The following is a 20,095-nucleotide window of genomic DNA, read 5'->3' as shown; positions in this document are numbered from 1 at the left end:
CTTTCCGCGCGGATTTGCTGCGGGTTACAATCCGCAGCATGTCAATTCTTTTGTGCAGAACCGCTGCGGTTTCACATCTCATCCATTATGAGGTGTGAAACCGCAGGGCAAAACCGCAGAAAAATCCACAGATACCTGCGGATTTATCTGCGGATTTTACTACAAAATCCGCACCACCAAAAAACTACGTGTGCACTTACCCAAAGAGCTGAAAAAGTCATATGAACAGCAAAGTGGATTTGTCATTAAAATGTATAGGAAGAATCCTTTTTAGGGCCTGTTCACACGAGCATAGATGAGAGAATTGGATCGATTATGGTAATGGAGCTATCATCCAATTCTGTCGGATGAGGGAACCGTAGCACAGGTGAGGACAAGATGAAGAACAACACATCTCCATCTTCTCCATTCTGTGAGTTTGCGGGAATCGGACTACATTCAGATGTCATCCGAGTACAGCCCGATGATTTCCATGCACCCATAGACTTGAATGGGCGAGTGGCTTCCGAATTGCTGCGATTTTTTTTAATGCTTTCCAAAAAGCTCTGCTCAGCACTGCCCCATAGAATACCACTGATCCGAGTGCGGTCCGATAAAGCACCCTATAGCACTTAGGGATTTTTTAGGGGCAGTTTTCGGAGCGGATCTCCTCACCAGTTTGATCCCATCCTGAAGAGGCCACCGTTCCTTCCTAGCAGCGTCCGTACACGTAGCGATTACCAGTATTGACCATCAGTCTCCTCGCGGTGATAAAACAAATCTGCAGAAACATTTATCACCGTTTTATCAAATGATTCACATTTTGGGGAACATCTCGGGACCCCAGTTGCCCAATAATAGGAATCTTAATTTTGGGCAAACATTCAGGTTCCTAACAAAGCCCATAAGCCAGGGCTGTGGAGAGCCATCCACAGGTGTCCCTGGTCCTGCGTGGGGAGAATCCTGGCGATGCTGTCATCTCACTGCAGTGACCGTGCTCCCACCACCCAGCCATGTTGTCCTCCCTGGTGACCCCTCTCCCTGTCTGCAGCCTGTGCTGGGGAACAAGTTTGGGCTGGAGCCTGGAGCCGGCGTTAACCTTAGAGTGTTTTACTGCAGTCCCTGCACATGTCTACCTCCTCCCTACAGGAGCTGAAGGGGAGCAGGGTGTGCAAAGTGCAAGGGGAGGAGGAGGAGAGCGCCTAGGGCAGCTCTGCACTGTGACCCAGCCTTGGCTGGGAGCTCGTCTGCTGGATGTCTGAGGCTGGGAGGCTCCCCTCCATCTGTGTGCGCTCCGCCGCCGACACTGCTGCTGCCCTTTGATCCTTGCACTAGTGTTAGGGGCTTGAAGACACCCAGGGAGCAGCCATACACGGCAGCCGCGGCTCCTCAGCATCATGTCGCCCCTCCATACACACCACACACGTATAGATCCCATCCACTGAGGACTATTTATCACGGCTGGGGGAGGGAGGTGAAGGGGAGGACAAGCCAGGTGCAAGGACCGAGCGCCCTGACTCCGGAGCCCGCGGGAGCTGCTCCTCATCCTCCGCTGTGCACCGAGGAGGAGAATGTGATGGACGCGGAGAAGCCCCGGACACTGTAAGGGGACACAATGCCCAGGAGGAAGCAGGAGCAGCCCAAGCGCCTGCTGTCACGTAAGTGCCCGGCCGCCGCCGTCTGGCTCTGCTGCCCGCTGTGGGCTTAGTTTAGGGTTACAGAGGTGCTGTGTGCGGGCTGAGCAGGGCAGCCATGTTGTGGAGCAGCAGTCCTGTGCTGGCTATGGCTGTCATCGTTTTATTCAGCTAGTCTGTGGGTGTTGTGTGCGGAGCGCCCCCTCCTCCTGCTCCCGTGCCCTCCGCCGCCCGCCTGCCATGCTGCTCCCCAGCCTTGGGCCGGCCTCTGGCACAATCAATAGGGCTCTGTCCCCGGGTAAAGGTTGCGGCCAGCTCCGGCTGCTGAGCCTGGCGGCCCCGGGAGGAGAGGCAGCAGCAGATGCAAGGGGGAGGGAGGCTGTGCAAGAAACCCGAGGGGTGGGCCGAGCACGGGAGGGAGAAAAGGGGGTGTCTGCATAGGAATCCCTGCGAGCGAGGGGCTGCAGCCTGGGCACAGCAAGGGGCACCGAGTCTGCGCCCTCACTGCCCACAGCACCGGGCACACACCGGCCTTGCTGCAACTTTTCCTGCTACTTCCAGCCTCGTCCTCCATTGTCCACAGCCTGGAACTTTTCTCATGCTCAAAGATGGCAGAGCATGTAGTGCTGGGCATGATGCCTAGTGTGTGGCCCTGCCACAGTCCTGAGAAGGGTCAGGTCAACTGGGGCATGTAGGAAATGACTATGGGTGTATTATCCCCTCTGAGTGGTGAGGGGCTGATCTGAGCCATACTTTATGGAGTGGTCCCACCTCTGAGCTGGCAGGGGGCACAACTGATACCCTAGTGGCACTGCCACACACCAGTCAGTAGGTGCTAGGAGGGCTGAGGGTGAGGTGGGCGCTGTAGAGGGCCGCTTCTGGGGTGGTCTCGCACACCTCTTGGATGCCCCTTGATGTAGATGCCTCCAGTATCATTTCTCGATACAAAGCATTCCTTATCACGGGTGTATAGTATGGTGTGGTCCAGGGTACCAACGTCTGGGTTTTGAAGCAGCTGGCACCCTATACCCCCAATTCCTATATTCAGTGTTCACATCTACCTTGGCGCACATCGGGTGCCGCTGTATTGTTTTCTATGTTTACATTGTCTTTGCCATTGTTTGGTTGAATGGCCATGACTGTGGCTGGCAGGTGATACCCCGGCCTGTCATAACTACCGTCTCTCCGGCCTGTGCCACTCAGGTGCATAGATTTATGGAGGCAAGGGTTAATCACGGGCCCAGCTGCACCCCTTGGTTCAGCTGAGGATCTGTACGTCTGTGTTTTCGCTGCTGGTGTGTATAAAGCCACCGTCGGTCACCTGAAGTTCACAAGGTTGGGGGAAGGGAGGGAGGGGTCAGGTTGTTGCTCTCCATTTGCAGCCATTTGCTCTCTGCAGACAGATCCCGATCAATATCCATAGCATAAATATATGTATGCATGTCTCTGCCACGCGGGGAAGAATGGAGGAGGCTGGCACAGCTTCAGCCTGTGGGCATTAATAACCTCACTGGCATCCAGGGCTCCATTGCAGCTCTTACATAGAGCGTCATACTGTGTACATTGTCTGTACCTGGGATCACTGGTTTCTGAGCGCTGCAGAGTATGTTGGCGCCATATCAGATAATGAGAATACAAATAATATCGTTAGTGGCCTGTGCTTGGCATTTGTAATACCCCTTTGTACAGGATTTTGTTTCCTGATGTGCCCACTAGAGGACTTGGCATAGAACACATAGGTAGTGCACAAGGCTTCGCTCCAGAGGCTTAATGTGCTCTTATATCCAGACATAGCCTAACATATATATATTATTCCCTTTATTTCACTGTGCCGCCACTCCTGGGAAAGTTTTCAGATTTTTGTCTACATAGACTGGCTGCCCTTTACTATATACAGCACAGATCGCGCGACTTGTAGCAGGGTAACAGGGTGGTCAGGTGCTGCAGACTGTCCCTGAAGAGGTTAATTACAGTGGAGATGTTTTGCTATTTTTGTTTTTGCTTTGAAGACAGAAATATGTGAGGATTGAGGGATGGAGGAAGGCGACCTCTGCTGAACAGTAGATGCAGAGCCATGTGACCTTGACCCCGACCTCAGCTACTCCCCTCCAGCTCTGAGTCATTCTCCATTTTAGCTCAGTCACTCTGGGCCTACACGGTGCCTTTGTGCTCTGACTCCTTCTGCAGATCCCCGGCCAGTGTCTGTCCCTGCTCTTAGGTTAGGAGCAGTCACAGGAAGCGCTGAATGAGCTCAAACTTTCGTCTGCTGCTGAGACTGTGTTTTAAATTGTCACCGGGGACATCTACAAACGTCTTATTTGTGTCCAGCGCGATGTCGGTCGTCTAAAGAGAACTTTCCATTCAGAGTTATGTGCACCCGCACAATCTAGTGCTTCGCTCACTTCTATCAGGAAGCTGAAAACAAACAAAAAAGACATGTGGTTATTAATTCTGTGTATTTACAATGAAACATATAAAGTGAAAACAGTTTACAGTGTTGGCTCTGTCAGCACAGATTGACTGTTCAAGTCCCATCGCTTGGTGCACCCTAGGCATGGCCAAACAGTTACCTACACCGTCATACCTGCTTGTTTTCCCTCTCTCCATCCCACTCTTCTTTGATTGACAACTGTGACTTTATAGAGGCAGAGAAGGGTGGAGATGGGGGGGGGGGGGGGGAAAGAAGCAGGTGGGAAGGTGTAGGTAAATGTTTGGCCACACCAAGGGTGCACTGAGCACCTCGACTTGGTTTGAACAGTCATTCGGTGTTGACAGCCTCCTTTTAAAAGGATATTCCCATGTCTCAGACAAGCCATCACTTTATGATCGGTGCAGGTCCGATCACTGGATCTTCCTCCAACCCTGAGAATGAAAGGTTGCAGCAGTAACTCAGCGCTGTGTCCCATTCTTTGTGGCCACCTTCTGCCACAGTCCCATTTTTTTGTGCCAAACACAGATGAATGTTAACTCAAGAAACCGTGACGATTTCTTATACCGTAACTTTTTTTTTTGTTTGTGCCACACTGTTATCAGATATGGAAAAAGAATGATCGCACAGTCACTACAATTTAATGTAGATGTATCCTTCCTCAAAATTTGGGAATAAGTTGATAAATGCGTGTACAGTAAGAAGTGATCTAAAGGTTGTACGTATTTACCCCATAATGATGCCAATAGAAACATCAGCTCTCCACCCAAAAGACAAGCCGGCACACAGCTCCATCATCGGTAACCTTATTTTTAAAATTTCTGGTTACTTTTTTCACCATTTTTTCAATAATTTTTTCTTTTATAAGTATGGTATTGTCTACTAAACTGACACGCCATGCCCTAAAAACACAACTCAAAAAACATTCTTAAATGCTGGGGTACGTGTGCCATTTCACCAGACTTGGATTATTCCCCCCCCCCCTGTACTGTTGGGATGGTGAACAACTCTTCCACAGTTCTCCTAAGGTTCGCATTCCACCGTTGGTTACACGGAATAGTTTTCGGCAGAGTAGAGATATTCCTTAAGAGTACTTGTAGGGTCATACAAATGCTGCAGTAAGGCTGAACTGCAAAAACTCCATTTTATTCTTGTAGCAATTGTTTAAAGTCTTGAAGTGATGTGAATGTTTTAAGATTATATACATCTTTGTTATCAAAAGTTTTGTTAATATCCTAACGCAGTACGCTTTGATCAAAAGTTTTCTATTCTTTTGTTTGTAGTGTTGCTTTTCTGACTTTTCATCTCCTTGGTAACAGACAACAACCGATGTGTAGTCGGATCTCGTCATATTCTTTTTTGCTTATCCACATTTGGTGAGCGTCAAGAAGTAAAGGACAGATCACAAATGTATGACTGCAGGATCAGAGGACGTGATTTTGTTTGTGTTCTGTTACCATGGAGACCAGACCAATGACTACAGTAGAGTTGTAGAAACAAAGTTGCATTTCTTTAGTTAGCACTATTAAAATGAGTTTGTTATTGAATGAAAGATGTATATCTTTGTACCGTGTTAGCCAGTAGATAGAAAAATATTCAGAATTGAGAGTCCTCAGTGGTTGATACCTTTTAATGGCTAACTGAAAAGATGGTAACACATTGCAAGCTTTCGAGACTACTCAGGTCTCTTCTTCTGGCTGGACTAATACAAAATCTGAAGAGTCACATATTTATGCACAGTACAACACAGAAAAAATGCAATGGATAAGACAAGTGACGTGAAGCAGAACTATCAGTATGGGAGAGGGAGAAACATAAATATTGGACCAGTACATAGATAAGGAATCCGGATGTTTTATAGTCCTCTGATTGGGGTCTCCTAATGTGTTGTGATGCCCCCACCAGGTCTTGAAAGCAAATTCCTTAATTGATGTAAAAAGACATAAATCCATGCAACAGTCATTGCAGCACTGAGAGTGTCAAAGGTCGTCATAAAGTTATACTCCCAAACACGTCTCTCTCTCTGAGATGTGAAGTTACCTTTCAATACCAGTAATTTCATATCCATGTTGCTGTGATCAGGGATACAAAATTGTTTTGCCACAGGTAGATCCATTCTTTTTTCTCTTAGGCTAAGTGCACACGTACCGGAACTCTCGCGGAAATTACCGCGAGAATTCCGGAATTCCAGTCCGCGGGAAAATCGCATTTTAAATTCCCGCGATTTTCCCGCGGAAAAACTAGCATTTTGCAAGCGTATTTAGCTTGCAAAATGCTAGCGTTCTCCAAGCGATCTGTAGCATCGCTTGGAGAACTGATTGACAGGTTGGTCACACTCGTCAAACACAGTGTTTGACGAGTGTGACCAACTTTTTACTACTGAGGCTGCTTATGCGGCCTCAGTAGTAAAAGATAGAATGTAAAAAAAAAATAAAAAAATACTGTTATTCTCACCCTCCGACGTCCCGCGCATCCGTTCCCAGTAGTCCTTTGCGAAAATGCCCGCGATGACGTCAGTTCTCGCGGGAACGCGACGTCTCGCGGTAATTCGCGATGACGTCGTGCGAATTACCGCGAGACTTTGCGATCCCGCGAGATCGGACGCCATCGTGGGCATTTTCGCAAAGGACTACTGGGAACGGGAGCGTGGAGAGAGGCGGGAAGGCTGCGCGGGACGTCGGAGGGTGAGAATAACAATATTTTTTATTTTAAATTATATTTTTTACAGGGATTATGGTACCCAGAGCCCGGAGGACAGTCTCCTCTCCTCCGGACCGTGGGTACCATCCGCAATTGTTCCGCTTACTTTCCGCATGGTGTGCACAGCCACATGCGGGAAATAAGCGGAATAATGCATTCCTATGGGTGCGGGATCGCCGCGATTCCGCAAAATAATGAGCATGCTGCGGTTTTTACCGCGAAGCGATTCCGCCGCGGTAAAAACCGTATTAGCACAGCATTGCGGAATCCCATAGGAATGCATGGGATGCTTATTTTTCGCGTTTTCGCGGCAAAATCGCGCGGTTAAAACTGCCACGGAAACGCGAAAAAAACGCCACGTGTGAACCCAGCCTTATTGTGTGACGATGAGCATTCATTGTATCCCTTATGACATTCTTCAGATTTTGTATTAGTCTAGCCTGAAGAAGAGACCTGAGTAGTCTCGAAAGCTTGCAATGTATTACCATCTTTTCAGTTAGCCATTAAAAGGTATCAACCACTGAGGACTCTCAATTCTGAATATTATTGAATGAATGGAGCCAGAAAAACACTGCAAATGCTGAACATGTCAGGAGATTTATACGGCCTCTCGGAGAGCATGATGTGAGAGAGTGAAGCTGAGCCCTATGATTGATAGGCTTATATTATTTGGATCAGGATTTCTGCGTTAAAAGCTGAGAAAATGGTGATGGGACTCTTGGGTACGTGCACAGTCTTTTTCCGATGGTCAAGAACATCCATTATTGAAGTAGTAGATGCTTTGGGAATCACTCCTTCTCCCTGGAGTTGTCAGCCTGAAAGGGTCTAGTGTTTTTGTTCATTTTTTAGGGTGCTTTTTCAATTTATTTTTGTTTACTTGGCTTTGTGTGTGTTTTCCAGATGTTTTTTTTTTTTTTAAATCCATCAAACAATGATGTAAATGCTTGTGTTTTTCAATACAAAAATACTGAAGAAATATTCAAAAAAAAGCCAGAAGAATGTACATGATATTTTAAACGGTTGACGTCTTTGAAATCCTGAAAATACGAACAGATTGTTGTTTTCCCATACAGTTTAATAGGACCATGCTCTTCATCATTTTGTTAGCACTTTTCCCGACGACATTTAATTTTTTTAGGGGATTAGTTTAAAAAAAAAAAAAAAAGAGAAGAAAAGACGCAAAGTGAATGTACTCTTAGGATGCATTCACAGTTTGTTTTGCAGAGATAAAAAAAAATCAAAATGAGATTTTCAAGAGAAATCCACTTTAGGAAACACTTTTTTGGGGGCCATTTTCTTCTGACAGCATTTTTTTTTTTTAATGTGATTATGAAAAATTCTCTAGCGTTTTTTTTTTTTTCCACATAGTTGTTTTACATCCTTTTTACTTGACAGTGTCATGCATATTTGAGGCAATTTTTGATGTGGATTTTGGTTCACACCTTTAGTATGAACATGCTTGTACTGCTTACACTACCCATGCATGCTGATTATCATGCTCCTGTACTAGGGTGTGGGTGGGGTGTAATCAGAATTGTTGCTTTGACTCATAGAAACTGTTTTTACTGAGAAATATTACTCCAAATAAAAAAAAAAAAATCTACAGTACATCTATAACCATTAGGGTATGTGTATGGAATAAACTGGACCGACTCCGAAAATATATGATAAATTGGGTACATGCTCAATAGGGAGGCCGTGCTGTGGAGTTGGAGTTTTGGCTTATCGACTCCATAGCCCTGGTTCACACACTTACCGGTAAGTTTTTTCAGGCAGATTCTGCATAGAAAGTGCCTGAAAAAGTGCCACAAAATGTGAACATAATGAACAGCATAACAGTACAATCAGAAAAACAGTGAACAAATATGCCTTGTTTGCAAGGTTTCCAGGAGACAGTCTCTTCTTTCTACAAAGAACATGGCAGCATGTGTAAAGCTCGCGAAGTTGCATTTGATGAAACCACAAGACTTTTGGAACAATGTCCTTTGGCCAGACGAGACCAAAGTGGAGATGTTTGACCATAATGCCCTGGCCACATTTGGTAAAACCAAGCAGAGAATATCAGCACAAACAATTACTATTTGTCAACTACTGTGGTGGAGAGAACACTGGACGAAAAATGAGCACCACTAATAAATGGGAGGGTGCAGCAAGTATGAAGGAGAGGATTAACTTGCTTCATAACTTGGAGTACCACATTATAAATAACACACACCATAAAGAAATGCAAAATAGACAGTCTTTTATTAAAAAAAAGTTTAATTTACATAAGAGACCAACATTTTGCACACAATTAAAAATGACTGTCCTGGACAACCACAAAATAAGAATTGTCACCGCACTACAAAAGGGCCTGAAATGAAGTACAGAAGACTGCACAAAAATATATCATCCAAAATTATGTAGGTAATTAAACATAAACAAAGCTTGTCACCTATAGCCATGTGAATGCAAATGGTGTCAAACTAGACAAAATTGCAGCTGAAAAACCAAGTATTAGATGCAGTGTGGAAAAAAAAAAAAAAGTTCTCCCACTTACAAAGATGAGAGAGGCCTGTAATTGCCATCATAGTTAGACCACAACTGTGAGAGTCAAATGTGAAAACAAATCCAGAAAATCACCTTGTCTGGTTTGGCAAGATTTATTGTGCAAATTATGGTAGAAAATAAGTATTTGGTCATTAACAAAAGTTCCTCTCAATATTTTGTTGTATATCCTTTGTTGGCAATGACAGGAGGTTAAACGTTTTCTGTAAGTCTTCACAAGTTTGGCACACACTGTTGGTGGTTTGTTGGCCCATTCCGCCATGCAGATCTCCTCTAGAGCAGTGATGTTTTGGGCCTGTCGCTGGGCAACACGGACTTTCAAATCCCTGAAAGGTTTTCTATGGAGTTGGGATCTAGAAACTGGCTAGGCCACTCCAGGACCTTCATATGCTTCTTACGAAGCCACTCCTTCGTTGCCCTGGCAGTGTGCTTGGGATCATTATCATGATGAAAAGACCCATCCATGTTTCATCTTAAATGCACTTGCTGATGGAAGGAGGTTTGCACTCAAAATTTCATGATACATGGCCCCATTCATTCTTTCATGTACACGGATCAGTCGTCCTGGTCCCTTTGCAGAGAAACAGCCCCAAAGCTTGCTATTGACACCCCCATGCTTCACAGTAGGTATGGTCTTCTTTTGGATGGTTTCATCAGACCATATGACATTCTCCCAATACTCCTCTAGATAATCCAAATGCTCTCTAGCAAACTTCAGACGGGCCCGGACATGTACAGGCTTAAGCAGGGGGACACGTCTAGCACTGCAGCATCTGAATCCCTGGTGGCGTAGTGTGTTACTGATGGTAGCCTTTGTTAGGGTGGTCCCACCTCTACGCAGGTCATTCACTAAGTCCCCCCCGTGTGGTTCTGGGATTTTTGCTCACTGTTCTTGTGATCATTTTGACTCCACATGGTGAGATCTTGCGTGGAGCCTCCGATCGAGGGAGATTATCAGTGATTTTGTATGTCTTCCATTTTCTTATTATTGCTCCCACAGTTGATTTCATCACACCAAGCTGCTTGCCTATTGCAGATTCAGTCTTCCCAGCCAGATGCAGGGCAACAATTTTGTTTTTGGTGTCCTTCAACAGCTCTTTGGTCTTCACCATAGTGGAGTTTGGAGTGTGACTGTTTGAGGTTGTGGACAGGTATCTTTTATACTGATAAGTTCAAACAGGTGTCATTACTACAGGTATTGCGTAGAGAACAGAGGAGCCTCTTAAATAAGAAGTTACAGGTCTGTGAGAGCCAGAAATCTTGTAAGTTTTTAGGTGACCAAATACTTATTTTCCACCATAATTTGAAAAATAAATCTTGCCAAATCAGACAAGGTGATTTTCTGGATTTGTGGTCTCATTTTGACTCTCATAGTTGTGGTCTACCTATGATGTCAATTACAGGCCTCTCATCTTTTTAGGGTATGTGCACACGCTGCGGATTCCGCAGCAGTTTTAGCTGCGGTGTACAGTACCATTCAAATGAATGGTAAAAAAAACGCTGTGTAGACGTTGCGGAAAAATCCACGCGGATTTGCTACGGTTTTGAAACTGCAGAAAGAAGTGACATGTCAATTCTTTCTGCGGAATCTGCAGCGGGTTCCTATCTCCACCATTGTGGAGATGGTGAATCCGCAGGACCAAACCGCAGGCAAAACCGCAGATAATCCGCGGTTTATCTGCGGTTTTTGCAAAATCCGTGCGGATTAAGCCGCAGCGTCTGCACACACCCTTAAGTGGGAGAACTTGAACAATTGGTGGCTGACTAAATACTTTTTTCCCCACTGTAGATCAATCATAGAGAGGAATATAGATACAATAATGTTCCTCAGTGCTGTAAAGTATGGTACAAAGGTGGCTAGTGGTACATTGGTTAGGGTATCACAGAGTGGAGGGGTGGTGATTTGGGCTTGTTTTGGTTAAATAAAATCCTGACTACTATTGCAGCAAAGTGTATATATTTCTTAAGAAAGGCTCCATTGTATCAGAAAAAAATACTTTAAAGTTTGTACCCACAATGAGCTTTTGGTGAGTTTTTGACGCTGCTCATTTTCAATGTGTCAAAAATACAGCATCTTATAGTTCCAGCAAAGTGGGTGGGATGTATAGAAGTCTCATGCGTTTGTGTAACCCCAGCCTAAGGCCGGGATCACTCATGCGAGGGATACGTGCGAGTCTCGCGTGTTAATACCCAGCACTACCGCCGGCACTCAGGAGCAGAGTGTGTGGCTCCATGTATTGCTATGCAGCCGCACGCTCCGCTCCCGAGTGCCGGTATTAACACGCAAGACTCGCCCGTATTCCTCTCATGCAGGCTCGGAGTGGCCCACAGGGTAATGGGAATCCCCCGGTGGGCCCCTGTGCAGATTTGGGCCCCCAACCCCACTATGTGGATAATACTTGGCATAATTCACTTGATTTACTCTGTACAGAAAAAAACAGCATCTAGTCATTCAGTAACCAAACTACCCAGCATCTTATTATATAGGGATATCGGTACATTTGTGAATGAGGGTAGTGTAATATTTGTATACAGGTGAAAAGTGGGCCCCCCAAAGTCATTGTTACTGGTGGGCCCTTGGCATCCCAGTCCGATACTGCTTTCATGTATGATCTCAGCCTAAGGCTGGAGTCACACTAAACGATAAAAAAAAAAAAGTCCAATTTTGACGGACCGAAATTGCACAAATGTTTCTTCACCAGGGATCTGTCTGTCAGCCGAATTTCGTGTGATGATGCGATTTTACTCGCATCTAAGCATCCGTTTGACATCCGTCTGGCGAGATTTTTTCGCAGGCTAGCAAAATGGACATATAATGGAGCCCAATGACAGGTTTTCCAACACAAACTAAAGAATAGATCTAGACACATATATATACACATACATACACACACGTCATATAGACACATATATATATATATATATATATATATATATATCTAATTCATACAGTTCTTCATAGCAGTATAGCTGCTGAAACAATTGCCGGCTTTTGGAAAATCATTCTCCTACCCGACATAAAATGACACATGGTTTACATACAGTTAGACATCTTAAAAAAAAACATGAAATGAAATGGTTATCACTAGTAATTAGATGAGGGTTTGTGGGTTAAATTTTGGAGTTGTAGGGGTTAAAGGGGTTAATTCGTTGTTAAAAATTACGGGGACTCCCTGCAGCCTCAGTGACGTCAGCAGGAGTCCCCGTAATTTTTAACATTGAATTTACCCCTTTAATTAACCCCTACAACTCCAAAATTTAACCCACAAACCCTCATCTAATTACTAGTGATAGACATTTTAAAAAAAACATGAGATGAAATGGTTAACTATGTAAACCATGTGTCATTTCATGTCGGGTAGGAGAATGATTTTCCAAAAGCCGGCAAATGTTTCAGCAGCTATACTGCTATGAAGAACTGTTTGAATTAGAAATATTTAACCAGTCAGTGTGATTTTACTGTATTGTAAAAAGAATTGCTGGCTTTTGGTAAAGGACACCGGGTGCGATTTTATCGCAAGTCACACATCTGGTCCGCTTGTCATCCGATTTTTTCTCACCCCCATAGACTTGCATTGGTGAGTCCGATCCGAAAATCAGTGACAATCGCAGCATGCTGCGATTGTCTCGGTCCGAGGAACGGATCCGACAAAAAAAACACATGATGGGAGCAGCACCATAGAATAACATTGGGACGAATGCAACGCGATTTTTTTATCGCATTGCATTCGTCCGATTTAATCGCTAGTGTGACTCCGGCCTAAGGGTTTTTGACGTAGCGAAAATATTCAGTGTCAGGAAAGCCACCAAGCTTTGGACACCCAGCCTAATCGCTTGCTCACACGACTAGTTACAGTAAATCAAGAAAAAAAAAAAAAAATTGCACTCGGACAAATGGTATTCAATGAGGCAGTGCAGATTGAGTATTTTGTTTATCAGCTTTATTCAACGTGAGTAAGATGGGAGGCCAAATGATTAATAGCTGCTGGGTAATAAAAAGATTGTATATGGACTGCACACGGATGACAAGTGATAAACGTCCCACTGTCCTGGATGAGAATGTTAGTAGTGTTTTTTTTTTTTTTTTTTAAATATGCTCATGCGGCCCCAGCCTACAGATTTAGCCAGGAACCATAGCCTGAGAGAAGACTAGTCAGACACTTCCTGTGGCTGGATTCTACCTTTGCCGCTGCTGGGGACTGACAGGTCTCCCCCATAGACCTGGCAATCACTTAGAACGGTGCTGAGAAAAGCAGTTTGGGGGCAGTACTGGACTAGTCTCATTTCTTGCTGTGGTTCCTGGCCGGATCTTTAAAAGGGGTATTCCCATCTCCAAGATGCTATCCCAATATGTAGTAGGTGTAGTAGTAATAATATTAGCAAATACCTTCATTCAGAAATGTAGTACAGTTCTTCTGATTCGCTATGTCTCTTTCCTCATGTGCGGGACCTTAGGTATCTATGGTTACGACCACTAGCAGCTAGCTAACTGTCACTATATTAGTGATCGTAACCATGGATACCTAAGGTCCTGCAATGCCTGCACATGAAGAAAGACATAGCGAATCAGGAAACTATATTACATTTCTAATTCGAGTGATTTACTATTATTATCACACCTACTACATATTGGGATAGGATTTTGGAGATGGGAATACCCCTTTAGGCTATGTGTGCACGTTGCATATTTGCTTGCAGAAATTTCTGCATCTCTTGGCAGAAAAACAGCGGAAAATATGCAAGTTTTTTATGCGTTTTTGCATACTTTTTTTCCTGTCCATTCAATGGGTCAAACGCAGGCAAAACGCAAAAGGAATTGCAGAAAATAAACAAACAAACTGCAAATACGGACTGAAATTTACTGATCATGTGTACAGCACTTCAGGATTGTCATTGGATTACCTTGCATAAAGTATTCCATTGCATTTTTGGACCATTTACGCCTGGAAAAAAAGCACAGTAAATACTCATTAAATAAGCAACGTGTGCACATAGCCTAAAAGTGCATTTTCTCTGAAATGCTGCACCATTTCAGAGAATAGCATACTTGATTCATGTTGCCCATGACTTGAGCAACATGAATTATGTGACACAGGGGTGGACAATTAATTTTCCCGAGGGGGCCACATTAGAGACCATGACTGTTGTGGAGGGCCGAACCAGTAGCTTGAAATTAATTCTCAATATTAATGTATTAAATTAATAGTGTCACTTAATTCTGCTCAATATTAAGTATGCTTACACCTCCTATATATCTTTAAACCCCCCCACAGCCCCTTATATACAGCATGAGCCCCACACAGCCTCCCCCATGTACTGCATGAGGCCCCACACAGCCTCCCCCATATACTGCATGAGGCCCCACACAGCCTCCCCCATATACTGCATGAAGCCCCACACAGCCTCCCCCATATACAGCATGACAGTATACAGCCATCCCATAGCCTCCCCATGTGCTGCACGTCACCCCCATAGTCTCCCCATGGGCTGCACGTCACCCCCATAGTCTCCCCATGGGCTGCACGTCACCCCCATAGTCTCCCCATGGGCTGCACGTCACCCCCATAGGCTCCCCATGGGCTGCACGTCACCCCCATAGTCTCCCCATGGGCTGCACGTCACCCCCATAGTCTCCCCATGGGCTGCACGTCACCCCCATAGAATCCCCATTTACACCCCCATATTCATACACATGGGGAAAAAACAAAAACATACTCACCTCGGTCCTGTTCCCAGGCGCCCTGCTTCTGCTCCCGTATCTGTGTCTCCGGCGGTACACAGCTGACGCGATGACATGACGTGATCGTGTCAACTGTTTCACACACTGATTGGTGGAGGAAGTGGCTGGAGGCCCCTCCTCCACCAATGCTGACAGTGGGCCGCGTACCTCAGGTTTTCACCCCACGGCTGTCTTGGCCTGCGGGCCTGACTGAGACAACTCATGGGCCGCACTTTGCCCAGGTCTGATGTGACAGGTTCCCTTTAAGAGAGCTGTACATACAAATGCACATAAACCTCAATAAACCTAAAGGGAATGTGTGGTTATAAAACAAAAAAACCCTGAGGTTTTGGTATTAAATGTATTTCTAAAATGCGGGTAATGTTATGTCATTTTTATCAGCAGGCTCCTTTCAATTACAATAAGTAAATCTCTGTATACAGATTACTCAGGATCCACCGATCTCCGTAGGTGATGTCACATTTGACCCTGCTCATCCTTCCTTTTCATAGTGACATTGCTGCTAATGTACATATGAATTTCATGAAATCGGAAGTTAGTCTATAAAAGTTCCTCTGACCAGATTGAAAATTGCACGATTTCTAATTAGTACTTTTAATAAAGATTGCACTACAGAAAAAGAGAGACATTTCCAATTTTTTTTAATACATTTGCCATAAAAACATTTTAATGAATTGGTCATTTTCTAATGACAGATTCCCTTTAACCCCTTACTGCCATTGGACGATATAGTACGTCTGATGGCAGTATACCCGCTTTGACGTGGGCTCCGGTGGTGAGCCCACCTCAAAGCTGAGACATGTCAGCTGTTTTGAACAGCTGACGTGCCCGCAATAGCTGCGAGAGGAATCGCGATCCCCCTGCGGCTATTAACTAGTTAAATGTCGCTGTCAAACTGACAGCGGCATTTAATGTGCGCTTCTGGCATCGGGCCGGAAATACACTTGCCGGTGACCCCCATCATGTGATCAGGGGTCATCTGTTCTTCGGCATAACAACCAGAGGTCTCCTTGAGACCTCTATGGTTGTTGATGCCAAATTGCTTTGAGCGCCACCTTGTGGTCAGCGCTCATAACAATGCAGTAATTCTGCTACATAGAGGTGATCTGAGCATCGCCTGTATGTAGCAGAGCCGATCAAGCTATGGGAGTTTCTAGCCTCCCATGGAGTTTTTAAAAATATTTAAAAAAAAAAAAAGTTAAATCACCCCCCTTTCGCCCCAATCAAAGTAAAAAAAACAAAAACAAACACACATACCGTAATACTTTCTTGAAATTTCGTTCAACTTCACAATTGTGTCCCACTTGTTGATTCTTCACCAAAAATTTACATTTGGTATCTTTATGTTTGAAGCTTGATATGTGGTAAAAGGTTGAAAAGTTCCAGGGGGCCGAATACTTTCGCAATGCACTATAATGTTATATATACTTTATAAACACACACACACCTGTATGTACGAGCCCTTGAACTTCATGCGATCACACTGCCATTCTTTGCAGGAAAAAAAATACCTCTGATACACATTCGCATTGTCTAAACATGCATTTGGAGTATGTGCACACGTTGCGGATTTGGCCCTGCAGATCCGCTAGTGATGTACAGTACTATGTTATCCTATGGAAAGAACAAAAAAAACACTGTGCACATGCTGCGGAAAAATCCACGCGGAACGCAGCGGTTTATTTTCCGCAGCATGTCAATTCTTTGTGCGGAATCCGCAGCGTTTTTACACCTATTCCATTCTAGGAATCCGCAGGTAAAACTCAGGCATTTAGACCTCCGGATTCTGCAGATTCCGCGCAGAAAAATCCACACACAAATCCGCAACATGTGCACATACCCTTAGGGTTTGGCAATGCTTTTCTTGCAGCCAGGAAGGTGCCTATAAAGAATTTTTCCTCAAAATTCCTTAGGTTTTTCATTAAAATTGCATCAAAAACCTGAATGTAGAAGCCAATCAATTAATGCCCGTTCCACAGGCGTAGCTAGGGTTTCGGTTCGGGGGGGGGTGAAACTTCCGAGTGGGCCCCTAACTAGGTAACTGTGATTACAACTCGGTGATGCACCCTAATAGTGGATGTAGGAGATGGCTGTGCAGTTACTGAAAATAATCCCTGTATAAATACCAACATGGATATTACCGCAATATGGTCAGTGGTAAATACCAGTCCTACAAAACATATGTGATTACTGCACAGGTATAGTTGGTGTCTTACCGCTGACGTTCTTTCTGATGGAATCGGTCACTTTTCACGTCTTTTCCATCTGGCCCAGACCGACATGACAACTCCTCCAGCCACGACTCTGCTACAGAGAATACAACAACGACACGTTTCACTTCTCATATTCCAGCCCCATCACCATCTATCCCCAATCTGCACAAACCAATCATCCTGCTGATACCCCAGTGCTGAGGCGCTGCTGCCGTATGTGTCTCTATTACTGCACCTGATACCCCAATGCTGAACCGCTGCTGCCGTATGTGTCCCTATTACTGCACCTGATACCCCAATGCTGAACCGCTGCTGCCGTATGTGTCCCTATTACTGCACCTGATACCCCAATGCTGAACCGCTGCTGCCGTATGTGTCCCTATTACTGCACCTGATACCCCAGTGCTGAGGCGCTGCTGCCGTATGTGTCCCTATTACTGCACCTGATACCCCAGTGCTGAGGCGCTGCTGCCGTATGTGTCCCTATTACTGCACCTGATACCCCAGTGCTGAGGCGCTGCTGCCGTATGTGTCCCTATTACTGCACCTGATACCCCAATGCTGAACCGCTGCTGCCGTATGTGTCCCTATTACTGCACCTGATACCCCAATGCTGAACCGCTGCTGCCGTATGTGTCTCTATTACTGCACCTGATACCCCTATACACACGCGCCTCTGCTCCGTACATGCTGTACACACCCGCCTCTGCTCCGTACACGCTGTACACGCGCGCCTCTGCTCCGTACACGCTGTACACGCGCGCCTCTGCTCCGTACACGCGCCTCCGCTACGTACACGCTGTACACATGCGGCTCTGCTCCGTACACCTTGTACAGACGCGGCTCTGCTCCGTACACCTTGTACAGACGCGGCTCTGCTCCGTACACCCTGTACACACGCAGCTCTGCTCCGTACATGCTGTACACATGCGCCTCCGCTCCGTACACATGCGCCTCCGCTCCGTACACATGCGCCTCCGCTCCGTACACGCTGTACACACGCGCCTCTGCTACGTACACGCTGTACACACGCGCCTTTGCTACGTACACGCTGTACACACGCAGCTCTGCTCCGTACACGCTGTACACACACGGCTCTGCTCCGCACACCCCGTACACACACGGCTCTGCTCTGTACACCCCGACCAGTACACACTTGGCTTTGCTCCGTACACAAACGGCTTCGCTCACCCCATACACACACGGCTCCGCTCCTCTGTACACCTCATACATGCATATCTCTGCTCCGTACACCTTCTACACACACGGCTCCGCTCTGTACACCTCATACACACACAGCTCTGCTACATCCACCCTGTAAACCCCTCCTGAGCCCACACAGAAACTTACTTCACCTCATCCTGCACCATGACAACCAGCACAGCAGAGCCCTGCAGCCATTGAAGCCCCTGATCATGTGACCCCCTGACTCCGCCCCTCCCGTGACCTCATCACAGGTCCTGTGCGCATAGAATAGCCCAGGACGACATTGCTGGCTGTGAGTGGGCGCCTCTGCTCCGTACACGCTGTACACACGCGCCTCTGCTACGTACACGCGCCTCTGCTACGTACACGCTGTACACACGCGCCTCTGCTACGTACACGCTGTACACACCTTGCTCCGCTCCATGCACTTGTACACATGCGGCTCTGCTCCGTACACCTTGTACATACGCAGCTCTGCTCCCTTCACCCTGTACATACGCAGCTCTGCTCTGTACACATGCGCCTCTGTCTGCTCCGTACACATGCGCCTCCGCTCCGTACACGCTGTACACACACGGCTCTGCTCTGTACACCCCGACCAGTACACACTTGGCTCTGCTCCGTATACAAATGGCTCCGCTCACCCCATACACACACGGCTCCGCTCCTCTGTACACCTCATACATGCATATCTCTGCTCCGTACACCTTCTACACACACGGCTCCGCTCTGTACATCTCATACACACACGGCTCTGGTACATCCACCCTGTAAACCCCTCCTGAGCCCACACAGAAACTTACTTCACCTCATCCAGCACCATGACAACCAGCACAGCAGAGTCCTGCAGCTGAAGCCCCTGATCATGTGACCCCCTGACTCTGCCCCTCCCGTGACCTCATCACAGGTCCTGTGCGCATAGAATAGCCCAGGACGACATTGCTGGCTGTGAGTGGGGGACGCACTGCTGGCACTGGGGCCCCCACCGCCTTTTCAGGGGCCCATATCGGCTGGGCGGCAGAGTAGGGAGATCGATTCTCCCTGCTCTGCCGCAGAATGTAACTGTATAGGCGCGCAGTGCTTGCCGATACAGTTACAGTAGCGTAGCTCTGGTGGGCCCCCTCAGAGCTCGGGGACCGGGGCGACCGCCCCCTCTGCCCCCCCCCCCGGTAGTTACGCTACTGGCCCGTTCACATTGTTTCTGCACGTTCAAGGGTAAAAAAGCTTCTCTTTCAGAGTACCAGTAAACTTAATTAGATTTATGAAGTCTCAATCACATGCTGCCAATGTTTTTCAATTCTGCAGCATCATTTTTTTTTTTTCAGTGTTTTTTCACCCATTCAACTGAATGGGGAAAAAAAGCAAAAGTAACATTTTATGCCACATTTCTTCCTACCAGCACTGTAGTTTTCTGTGCAGAAACATCTGCTGCAAATACTCTGTGCACACTGGCTATCGCTGCATATATGATAGGGCTTGTCTGTAGGTAGACAGCTAAAGGGTGTGTGCACAGATTGCAGATTACCCTGTGGATTTTTCCGCGCGGATTTTGCTAAATACGCAGATAAAATGACCTGTATTTTACCTGCGGATTTAGTGCAGATTTCTATAATGGAGCAGGTGTAAAACACTGCAGAATCCGCACATA

The 20,095-nt window shown here is 46.2% G+C and overlaps 1 protein-coding gene across 1 annotated transcript in view; it reads left to right on the top strand.

The window, feature by feature from the left end:
* Positions 1 to 1,170: 1,170 nt before the first annotated feature.
* The window catches only part of ZNF827 (zinc finger protein 827), a 247,944-nt gene continuing 229,019 nt past the window's right edge, over positions 1,171 to 20,095 (top strand). The window contains exon 1 of the mRNA XM_073576166.1: positions 1,171 to 1,637. Within this exon, the coding sequence (XP_073432267.1) occupies positions 1,595 to 1,637 (43 nt within the window). The 5' untranslated portion in view covers positions 1,171 to 1,594. The remainder of the gene's footprint in view (positions 1,638 to 20,095) is intronic.

Source organism: Dendrobates tinctorius, unplaced genomic scaffold (genome assembly GCF_039654945.1).
Source record: "Dendrobates tinctorius isolate UK_male_01 unplaced genomic scaffold, ASM3965494v1 ptg000008l, whole genome shotgun sequence".
Lineage (NCBI taxonomy): Eukaryota > Metazoa > Chordata > Amphibia > Anura > Dendrobatidae > Dendrobates > Dendrobates tinctorius.
This window is presented reverse-complemented; position numbering and strand designations above follow the sequence as displayed.